General features: G+C 39.2%; 1 protein-coding gene across 1 annotated transcript; it reads right to left on the bottom strand.

The window, feature by feature from the left end:
- Window positions 1–209: 209 nt before the first annotated feature.
- On the bottom strand, window positions 210–11879 carry LOC126273325 (uncharacterized). Its single transcript, XM_049976871.1, has 5 exons — window positions 11393–11879; window positions 4412–4496; window positions 3444–3524; window positions 2684–2753; window positions 210–752 (listed from the first exon to the last, which is right to left on the bottom strand). Exons 1-5 carry the CDS (start codon window positions 11513–11515, stop codon window positions 704–706), a joined length of 408 nt encoding a protein of 135 aa, XP_049832828.1. The 5' UTR covers window positions 11516–11879; the 3' UTR covers window positions 210–703.
- Between the last annotated feature and the right edge of the window lie 334 nt (window positions 11880–12213).

Genomic DNA, 12213 nt, shown 5'->3' on the forward strand with positions numbered 1-12213 from the left:
TTTGTAACAGGTCTGACACAGATTCAAGGAAACTAGATATTTAAGATGTTCGTCCTGTGTTGATGCAAAGTGTTTGACATTAACGAGGAAGTAGTGGTTACATGGAAGTTTTTTTATTTTATATCAAAATGTATTCACTATTTCACGTCCTTTCTCTATCTTGCGTTATAGCACTGATAACTCTACTACGATAATTACATTTCAAGATTTTTTCCTGTTTTCTTTTTTAAAATATGGAACTCACACTACTAAACTCATTATCTATGAACCACTACAGTTTATAAGAGGAAGTATACTAATATGTATTTGCTTACGTTATTTCATGCTATTCATTATAAATTACGCCCAACACAACAATTACTCTGCGGAATTCAGGATGAGGCTGGGAACAGATAATTAAAACGTTTAACTGAAAAGTTTTTACTACCATTACGGAAACTAAAGTTTTCTCCTTCAAATAAAACAGTTTCAGTTGAAAATTTGAATGTAACGCAACGATTAAGTCTTTGACATATCACCACATTATATTTACAGTGTACTGTGCCTAGCGTATACGAATTTCTGTTTATATTATTATTTTACTGACCACTGCTTGCGTAGCTAAAGCTTTCACAATACGTTACCTCTGCAGCTTCTGCGCTGACGGCATCTTCGTGCAGCCCTTCCACCCACCTGCAGCGGTCCCGGGCGCTCCCAAAATGCCTCAGCACCCATGCCGACACCATCTCTTGCTTCTCCTTCGTGTATGTTTCCTGCAACAGAAAACGATAGTTAGATTAATTCAGAACTACTTTCCCTGTTAATAAAACATATACCTATCCCACAAAGACCTTTCCCGTTCTTCTGTTATTTATCTCGTCTACACTTCCGTCCTGCAACAGATGAAGACACTGCAGTCAGTTAACGAAACGCTAGATCCGTTTAAATAGAAATTTCTCTCTATGCTCAGTGTTACATCATTGTTGTAAATGGTGGTGTGAATGACGAAAGCACAGAGAATGCGAGCTGCAAGGGGTGTGTCAGTGATGAGGAGTGATGGAAACGGATAAATATATCAATTCGACGCATGAGACTCTCGGCCAGAAACGAAGGAGTCTAAATTTGCAATCGAAAATCATTCTGATACCTCTGACAGTGTATCAGTTCTACTGGAAATTCTTTGCTTTTCACATTTTGGGATTAGATAGTTTGAACCAAAACAACAAAAATATCCACTAAACAAGGGCTCTAAGATACATAACTAATGAGCTATTAGTTCTTGTTCAGTAGAAGAGATGTATTTCACAGTAGCAAAAGTTAACAACTGCTCATAGCTCTTCAGGTTTGTACTTTAAGAGTCCATATTTAATGAACCATTTTTTTATTTATCGATTCTACTTTCGTCGTAAGTACGGACAACGAAGAGCCTGCTGCAGAAAGGTGACTGTCAGAGACACCAGAATAATTTTTGCTTGTAACTTTCGACTCGCTCGTTTACTGGACATGGCCCCCTACCTCATGCTGATACATATACCCTTTTCTGTAAATCCCGAGAGTCTGTAGCATCATTATGAAATCATCCTGTAGACTGTATATTATTCTCCAATTAAGACATTACCAATAAGTACAATTTGTACACTGCTTGGTGAAAATTTTATGTACTTTGTTTGTTATTCAACACTTCAGCATCTATGCTTCTGATTGCTAATATATGAAATGATGAATGACAAACCAAGTATGTTTATTTTAACCCATCTTCTTGCATCTGTAACCTATGTGATACGATACCCAGAGGGTTTAAACTTTAATGTGGTCAGCGGGCTTCGTGACTTGGAATAACGTAGAGATAATCGCAACAGCTTACAACCAAGACAAATCTCTGAAGACAGTGGACAGAAGCAGGAAATTGTAGCCATTTTAATTTGCATTGGAGAGGAACATGTCCCAGCTAAAAATATCAAGGGTATATTCCTAAGCCCGTGTAACAGGACAGAGTCGGTGACTTTCCTGACGAGTGTTACAAATAGGCAGCACATAGTAAGCTCAGAGGTTAATTAGTTACAAAACTAAGTATCCAAGCTATCAAAATGTTTTATAAGAAAATGTCATATTTGCTAGAAATAAATTACAAATTATTCCTATTCCCCAGCTCCAAGCAAGTATTTCGAAAAACTGACCTCAATTTCAAAGCATATTGCAGTCTGAAAACCCTTCCTAAACATTTCCAGATGGGGAACCATCTGATTCACTACCAAGTCAGCTGCCATTAGACTGAAGAGATCTGGGCTCTGGATCCTACCTCAAAGTATCCACATTACTCTGTGTGCTATAGAATGAAAAATATGAATTGATGATAATTTCAAATTTTCACTTTGTACCACTTCCTTAATCGCAGAATAGCAGTTCTTTTAGAGGTAGAGCCAAGGTTACATCGTGACTCATAGATTACACTATGTAGGCAGACTGAGTTACTATTTACAGCTAGTCTTATTTAAATTAAGCTTCGCTAGGCTTCTGTTGTCATAAGTACAATTAACCATATATTACAATTTTCCGTCGGGTCAGAAATAATGCCAATTTCTCTCCATCATTACTAAGTTAACTACTAATCAAAATAATGAAATGGGTACTGGACACGTAGTAGCATCTTACATGTCTTTAAAAAGATTTTGTGAGTTCTGTACATGTTTCTTTCAATACATACCGGGATTTTGTTGGCAGGGTTCTGTTTCTTAGCCTGACTGCCAGGTGCCAGCGCTTCTTCAGGATGAACTCTGAAATAAATTAAATATTTTTAGTTTTATTTATTCATAAATTTAAAATCGTTTTGGCTCAAATTATCCATACAAGAAATTACGCAAGCTGCCATGGAAAATTGTTATATAGTTATGTTTAATTTGATTAAAACACATATATGATTATCTCACTTAAATAACACAAACTTTTTGATACTTGAATTACTGTTACAATTTGTATTTTGCACATTCTTCGTAGGCATTCTTTGAACTTGATTGAGCAATTTCAGTACAATGAGAATTCTGAAGCATGGAAACTAATACTCAAGTCCTAGCACACAGCTTCAGAACATAAATTTTGATAAGCCGAAAAGCCCCTCCCCCACTCCCTCCAACCCTAGAGGTCACTGTGTGGGGCAATAATTACAGATTATTCACGAATTCAGCTGCGCTACGTGGTAAGTTCCATGCTGAAGAATTCTGAACACACGGCACAACAGGCCGGACTCACCTGCTGGTCCTCCTGGACCTGCGGCCTCGTGGCAGCCTAATGCAGAGGCAGCAGGCCAGCAGCCGCCGCAGCAGGCCGCGGCTGGTCTCAGCCTCCCCCACCTCCTCCTCCACCTCCTCCTCCTCTTCGCCTCCCTCTGCCTCAACCACATCGCGGTGCTGCTGCGGCTGCTGCTGTCGAGCTGTTTCGCCTCCGCCTTGCCTCTCTTGCACCTTTACCTGCTGCCACGTTTAATACTACATACGTGAGCGTGGGTCTCGGGGACGGCTCAGACTGCACATCGTGGCGGTAGCAGTGGCCTGTAAAATAAAAGTTCACAATCAGTCTAAACAACATCTATCCGCAGAACTCACTGACATCCACTGCTACAGACTAATAATGTATCATAATTGCAGTATGTACATAGACAGCTGTAATACTTATCATCACTGCTCTTGAATGTCAGAAAAAGTGAATACATCTTATAGTACTCACTGCTATCCAACGTTGCTGACACAGTTGGCGGGCAAATAATAATAAAGTTAGCACCCTCTGTAAACAGAAATTTATTTGATGTGGTAAATAATTATGAACCAATCTAGTGTTTAGGAAGTACGAAACACCAGTGATGACCATCACAGCGGGCTGTGTTATGCCCATTATCAGTACAGTATTTAGTGCAAATATGACTCACACTACGGTCGTTCTAAGCTGGAGAGCTATGAAGCTTTCCTCAGCGTTTGCTGTAACTCTGTTACTACCACAATAGTTGAAAGTTCCATCCGGAGAGAGTTCACTCACTGACAGACACAATTCATGGAATCTGTCCTTGCTACTTAGCTATCAGGCTAATGAAGAGACCATAACCAGTAAAAAATTCATACCCTTAAACGTGACCTTTCCTGGCATCACTGCTAATACAAATGATCGGCACAGTGCTTTTTGCTGTAAGACTATCAGAAGCTATCATCCTTAGCAAATATCACAGAATCCCCAGGGCATGTTACGTATGATGCAAACTACGACACACTAACAAAGACGTTGCAACACTACATTCATTTTGTGTTTCTTATAGCAGACGCAGATGGGATATGGAAAAAAGTTGCTGATATCAAATGCAACCTCTGTAACAAAGCCACTTCGTCAAAATCATTACACAACTTGAATCCTTACTACTTGTATCCTCAGCACACAAAAAGGTACTCACGGTATTTCAACAAGATCTCCACGTCTTGCTCCCGTACAGGCCGTAGAGGTGGAACGGCCCTACACTCTGCATCAGCACTCATCACCTGTAACAGAGATACAGAATGCAATGAGTAATGGGTATTACGCTAAATTGCAAGATGCGGAATTTTATGAATGGTTGTAAATGTTTGTAAAACGCTCGGTAAAAACGTTTGCTCGATATGCAATACTGCAATCACTCCAGTTAAGTGATATTAGAACAAAACGATATGTGATGTTGTTAATGTGAAAAAAGAAAGAACACTAGCTTTGGTGGTTGTACTAAGGAATTTCTTCAGCTATATTTCGTAAATCATGACGATAGTTTCCGTACAGGGCATGTCGGTGGAATGGAGCTACATTCGGCAGCAGTGCTTAGGACCTGGAACAGAGACGCAGAATGCAATGAGTGTGGAGTATTATGCTATATCAAAAGCAACGGTATTTTCTCAATAGTAGTCAACGTATGTAAAACTTACATCAAACTATTTGTCAACGTTCAGTTCAGTAATTATTATAAATTGTATTTCATTGCGTTCCAACATTAATAAGAACAAGATAAAGCGTGCTTGCACCGATGTGCTAAGAAAAACTCCTAAGATTATTCCGTAAATTACGTATAAATCAATTCAAACGAATGATTGTTAGTCATATATCTAGTTATGTCCCTACCTCCTTTATATTTACTAAATAATATCACTGAAAAGGATTTTCGGAAGTGACGCTATATATTTTATTTCTCTGCCAGCAAAGCTGCAAATAATTTATTAGTGTCCAAGGTGTAAAAAAAAAAAAAAAAAAAAAAAACGCTGCAGGACCACAAAACTATGTAAAGATTAATGTGTTAATTGCTGTCGAGTATTCAAAAACGGTTTGTAAAGCCAAACGTGTAGTACGACGCTTCTCTTTACTCGAATTATTGTACGAACCAGAATTACAAAAAATGGAAGCGTGCAATCAACTACAATCGATTGTATGAATTAAATTCTTCTGCTTTCATAACCGCGTCATTTTGTAACATTTCAATACAACGCAATTAAAGACAGAGAAGTGTTTTATTGAAAGTGAGGTGCAAGTGAGGAGGCCGATCAACGAGGGGGAACCTCAGTCGCCGTGCTGTCTTTTACTATGTTGCAAATTAAATGGCGAGGACTGTAAACAATATGAAATTACGTGTCATACGCTGCCATTAGCAGTAATCGACATTTCTTCTCATCTTCGTTAAATTTTCTTGCGTTTTGATTATAAAAGTATTTCAAAATTCACACGAAGTCAACGTTTCTAATCAAGATTGTCTACCGAAACCATTTTGTGTGGTGCATCACAAAGTTTGTGAGTTTTTAGCCTATGCAACCTGAAGAGGAATATTCTTTTGAATGAACAAAAATGGAATGGACAGTGTGTTGAAACGAGGATACAATATAAACACCAACAAAAGCAAAACGAAGATATTGGAATGTAGTCGAATAAAATCAGGTGATCCGACGGGATTAGATTAGAAAATGAGACACTTAAAGTAGTAGATAAGTTTTGCTATTCGGGCAGAAAAATAACTGATGATGGTGGAGATAGAGGGGATATAAAATGTAGACTGGAAATGGCAAGCAAATTGTTTCTGAAGAAGAGAAATTTGTTACCAACGGATCTAAATTTAAGTGTCAGAACGTCTGTTCTGAAAGTATTTGCATGGAGTGTAGCAATGAATGGAAGTGAAACAGGGACGATAAACCGTTTGGACAGGAAGAGAATATGAGGTTTTGAAATGTGGTGCTACAGAAGAATGCTGAAGATTAGATGGGTGGATCACGTAAATAATGAGAAGGTACTGGATAGAATTGGGGAGAAGACCAATTTAACACTGGAGGGAAGCAAGAGGGGTAATAATAGTAGAGATGAATACACTAAGCAGAGTCAGAAAAATGCAGGTGGCAGTAGTTACTCAGAGATGAAGACAGTTTCACAGGATAGAGTAGCATGGAGAGCTGCATCAAAGCAGTCTTTATACGGAACAATAGAACAACAAAAATTTTCGCTACTTGGCATACCATTCCGTAGAACAATTTAATATACAAAGAATTACAATGTGCTACTAATAATTTGTTGTTCTATATCTCACTGAATATAGAAGCTGCAGGCTAATAATTCATACTGACAGATATAAAATCAGATTGATTGCCCCAACCACAAAAGTCTGTGGAAAATTTGTCGCAAAACTGTCGCTGTTGCCAATATCAAGTCAATGTGAAAAAAAGTGTTGTGTTGAGATTTATTCTGAGAAAACAAGACAATGGAGTTGAATGCCACTGCGCTCATAGACAAGAATCATTATTCGCGTCACGATAATAGACTCAAACCCATCATCTGCTGACAAGAAAAACAGACATTGATTCCGGTAATGTGGCGGGACTTTAATACGATATAGCCGAGTCACAATAAATTATTAGTGTCAACTGTGGAGGTGCTTAGAGTTACTGTACCTTTGGTTCGGTTAACTCAATAGTAAATACGAAACTTTTGGATGCCGGTCGGGAAGAACATGAACTCGCACTACCTACCATACGCACTTACAATCCAGACACGCTGATGCAAGTAACACATCGATTTTCACCACAAGTAGAGAGGCCTACTGTAGCAAGCGCAGTTCTGCATCTTTGCATTGGTCTTGTAATAAGTAATATCACTGCTTCCAACGCTGAACGTCACAGAAATCGTTACATCTATAGCAACTCTAACTGAGTTTTATTGTGCGCGAAACGATGCTAACTTTGTATATCTGTAACTCCTAATACATGTAATTACTGCAGTTACGCACTTCGTGTAATACTGCATAGGGCGTGTTCTTTACCTTTCCATACCGACGCAAGTGCACGTATTACTTCAGCTTCTTCACGTCTGGAACAGCAGCTGGAACACTGCTGGTTCGCTCAGCCATTGTGAACCAACCGAAGAGAGGTGTTCCTGCAGCTACAAACCTGGCGATCGTCAAACGTAATCAACTGTTTTATGTTCGAGTTCGCAAGTGCGAATCAATCTCGTGTAATAACATTTCTGTTTTCAACAGAAATTCGTGTTGTAATACATCGAGATGAGCAAAAGTAGGGCGTCTTTATTATAACGCAAGCATCCTGGTTTCATGACGGCTCTTTTCACAACTATTGGATAACAGTTACACGAGTTGTGTTACTCCGATATACTTCATACTCGACTGTTACCTAAAGTCAGGATTCTTCAGGCTAGGTGAAGTAGAACTGTACCGATAATATTTCGGAGGTTTGACAGGACATTTTTCATCATTTTGGTATGAGTGACCTACGAGCTCTGGTAGCTTTTTACAGAGTAATTGCATTTCGTTTGGTTTCATACTCCCATTCCTGTTTGTATCTGTGCTGCACGGAAATTATATGCGCAACATTGCAAGTGCCCACTATACGCGTTGCGTGTCTTGTTTGGAAACAATTTTGTACCATTTATTTATCGTACTTTCTGTCGATAAGAATAAGCCCGCTAGATTCTTCGTCCTCAATGTTGTATTTAGTACGGTTCAGTAATTTTCTGCCTCGGTTTAGATTTGCGACAATGTCGCACTGATACACAGCTTTGCGAATAAGTTTACTGACGAAGAACAGGCCGACTTTCCTCTCGTGTGTGGGTTGACTGAGTGCGGTGGCAGACTGCCACAACAACTCTATGCTGACTGTTCCCGCAGCCACAGGAAACACATGACTGTTTTTGCGTTACACTGTTTGGATTCGTATCTCTTGTTGATTGCGTGTCACAGGGTATTTACTACTATGAAGATACTTCAAATAAATATCGGTAAATGTGGTAAAAAGTTGAATAAATCATAATTATAATATTATTCTGTAACGGAGGGCTGGTGACCACGAAACCATTATACTGAAATACTCATAAACTGCCCAAAAGAATTTCAAGAGTTCGGATTCGCTCCGAATTTTGGGTCTCATGTCTTCACTGCTTTACCTTGAACATAGATAATTCAAATTGCTGCTGACAAGAAAGTAAAATATATTCACACTGTCACCGTAGACCGCATCACGTGTACGAAGGTTGCCTTGTAATTTTGTAAGTTACCTTAGTTCATGTTGTTGAGTACAAGTGCTCGCTCCATAGGCTGACTCACTCCTTAACGGTCATTATTACACACGCGATGAAAGATACTAAAATTAGCACTATGTGGTACTAAATTAATAGCCGGTAATGCGATAAACACGTTGACGTCACTTTAAACTCAATTGGTAATTTGTGGATCTATCTTGATGAAAACGTATTCGCTTACTACCCCCAAAGCTAGTTTCAGAGGTAACTCATGAACACCTGCGGTATTTCTGTTCCTGCACATTTTCTAGTCCTTCCATGTTACTACTTTGTTAAACTGTTGCGCTTTCCTTAGCAACATATCAACATGTCTTGAAGGTCGACATACAAGTTTAGGGGTGTGGGACGAAGGTGTCTTCTGCAGTGATTTGGGTTTCAGCACTAGATATATTTATGATCGAAACCGCTAAATAAAAATAGAAATTTAGCGGCTCAGACGGTGTTTTCTATCATGACGCAGCGGTGACGCTTATCCCACGGCATTATGCTCTGTTTTATGCAAAATATTTGTCACGAAAACGGGCAACTAAAAGGAACATTAGACACTTGAATGCACAGAAAATTTTTTTAATTTTGTTAAATACATAAAATTTGAGAATGACGATGACGTTACAGTGGCGAAGACAGTTTCCTAGCCCAATCTACGAAATAACTGCATAGATGTAAGCGAGATAAGAATGATGGGAAAACTTCCAGGCAAGAACAGAAAGTAAGAGAAGACGTACACAGGTCAGTTACTGACCTTGCGAAGTTTATAAGAAAATATTCGCCCTTACTGAGGTAAAAGAAGATAGGGTTAAGAGGGAAATGAATTTCAACTGATTATATACCATCCTGCCTATTATATCAAAATACGTGGTATTGCATATAATTACTCATTAATTTTCACGTATATGAAACAAAATATACTTTCCCATAAGCATCACAAGTAATATACAATTGCTATAAAGACAGAATGAAATGCATCTTTTGTGACAGTTGGTTCCTTGTAAACAAAAAAACTGTTTTGTAAAGAACTTTGACTTATTTTCACAGTCTACATCATAGACGGTATAACTGTTAAGTAAGGTAATTCACGCAACGCAGACAGCGCCGAGTTCATGTAGAACACATACTGACAGGAAAAACGAAAATCCGAAAACAAAACAGGTTGAACACTATTTTCTGTTATTTCTAGAAGGTGAATGCGATCTGTCACCTGACTTTAGATTTATAGCTGAGCATAAGTATGATTTATATGCTTATCTCGTAACAGAGCTGTCTCTTGAGTATGCAGTTTAAAAGTTTCTAGCTATATAACGAAAATAATGACATTCCGAAGAAAATATCCAGTAAGACAAAAATCGGTTTTAGATAATTCACTTTTAGAAGAAATGTTTCAAATCTGTTATTTAGGCGACGATATTGAAAATGATATTGAAAACAAAATATGTAATCGAACTGTCTGTGGAACCTTTAACAGAAAATTGGACCCTAAAGTGAAAAAATATGTCACTACAGAATTTTGTAAAGTGGTGGTGATTACTTTGTTAGACCTGCCAGGTTAGCTGAGGGTGCCCGCATCTCGTGGTCGTGCGGTAGCGTTCCCGCTTCCCACGCCCAGGTTCCCGTGTTCGATTCCCGGCGAGGTCAGGAATTTTCTCTGCCTCGTGATGGCTGGGTGTTGTGTGATGTCCTTAGGTTAGTTAGGTTTAAGTAGTTCTAAGTTCTAGGGGACTGATGACCTAAGATGTTAAGTCCCATAGTGCTCAGAGCCATTTGAACCATTTAGCTGAGGGCGTTATTGCGCTGGTTCCTGTACTTGGGGTAGCGCGCCGGCCCTGGATCGAATCCACCCAGCAGATTACCGACGAGGGCCGGTTTGCCAACCAGACTCGATGTGGTTTTTAGGCGGTTTTCCACATCCCACTAGGTGAATACCCAGCTGGTCCCCACGTTCTGCCTCAGTTACACTACTCACAGACATTTGAAAACGTTCGCACTATTTTATGGCTTACACTAGACACATACAGGTGGGGTACACTAATTCCATCCTGGGGGTATGGGGTGCGACAGGAAGTGTATCTGGCCACCCCCTGACACCAACATCGCCAAATATATTGTAACAAGGCCGACCCGCGCTGAAGTGGCATAAAGGCCTAAAGGAAATGAATGATGCTGGGTGATGGTGATTACTTTGTTACACAATGTAAATGAAACATTGGAAACCATGAAAAGAAACAACAGAGATGTGATTGGAAATGAAGGAACAGAATTAAATATTTTCAACATGAAAAATCACATGAATCGTGAAAAATAGACAGAAAACCTCATGAGAATTCGAGATTCCACAGAAAATCGTGAATTACAATTCGAATGAAAAAGAGTTATTGGAGGACTTCGAAAAAGATTGAAATGATTCTGTTTGTCAAGTTTGTAACGGCCAATAGCCTAATTCTTGAAGGGAAGATGATGATGTGATGTGTATCCACTAGCGTAACGCATTTTTGTTTGTTATTGGGGAGAGGGGTTCGTGAGATCGCATTCCTGACTATCGTTACAAAGTTAATGTTAAGTTTCTGCTCATGGATACCCAACCCATTATGCTCAGGCTTGATGGTATGGCCCATTTTTGGATGTACCATCTTCTTGACTATCTATAAAACTGAAGTTAAGAAATACTTTTAGTGTTTCATATACTCCTATCTCATATTTGCTGCGAAAATTGTAATATTACTGATGTTAGGCAAATGATATTACAACCAGCGTCTGCTGATATAAACGTGAACAAAGATTACAAGTCAACCACATATGCAACGGTAGTTTGACGTGTGAGATGCTCAAGAAAAGGTAAAGATGCACTTACCCTGTATACGGCCTTTTTATTGGAAGAGTTCCCGTGAAAAATGGTGGGAAGCGAACACGGCGAATAATTAATCGGATGTGGATAAAGACCAACATTGCTTCTTCGTAACGTCCTGTGTTTCATAAACGAAGTTGATGGATATTTTCTTTCACTCGGAGCAATTCTTAGCCACAGTTTCGTAAATGGAGATATAGTCGGAAAAAAACCGAAGAGACTGATTTTCAATTGCTACCATGTACTATCACTAGGCTGGCTACGACGTACGACAACGAATTACCAACGGATGAGTTGCACACGCTATAAGTTCACGTCGGTTCAACAAGTTATTAATGAAACGCAAAATAGATACAAAATGGAACCTACAGTGATTAAATCCTTCATTTCGAAATGTGTATCACGATAAGGGAATTTTGATAGTCTTTTTCATTTCGTCTATTTGCGAACTGCATAGCACACAAAATCACTCAAATCGACACGCATTTCAAGCAAAGAAATAACGACTACACTTTGTTTCAGTATCTTTGTCTCTCATAATCAGTAATATCATTGGATGTAACTTCCAAAGTCGCTGAGTTCGTATTAAAGTCGTTTTATGAAAGCGGAGCGGTGCACACTGCATCCGAATTCTGTAGCTTCTAATCTGTGCACTTTCCACTGCTACGGATCTTACCTGAAACCGTGAACATCTCACTTACCTTTCCGTACTCGTGCCACGGCACGTAGTACGGCTTCCGCTTCGCCTCGGGCACAGAGACAGGAACACTTCCGACGCGCTGCGACATCTTGAAGTGAATGAAGGGATGCGTTTCCGCGGATATGAT

The sequence above is a fragment of the Schistocerca gregaria genome, chromosome 5 (genome assembly GCF_023897955.1).
Source record: "Schistocerca gregaria isolate iqSchGreg1 chromosome 5, iqSchGreg1.2, whole genome shotgun sequence".
Lineage (NCBI taxonomy): Eukaryota > Metazoa > Arthropoda > Insecta > Orthoptera > Acrididae > Schistocerca > Schistocerca gregaria.

Coding starts and splice junctions, on each gene's coding strand:
- LOC126273325 (XM_049976871.1), bottom strand. CDS start 11,515: ATGAAACACAGGACGTTACGAAGAAGCAATGTTGGTCTTTATCCACAT. Junction 3,525..4,411: donor GGAGATCTTGTTGAAATACC/GTGAGTACCTTT, acceptor TTTATTTTACAG/GCCACTGCTACCGCCACGAT. Junction 753..2,683: donor ACCCTGCCAACAAAATCCCG/GTATGTATTGAA, acceptor TTTCTGTTGCAG/GAAACATACACGAAGGAGAA.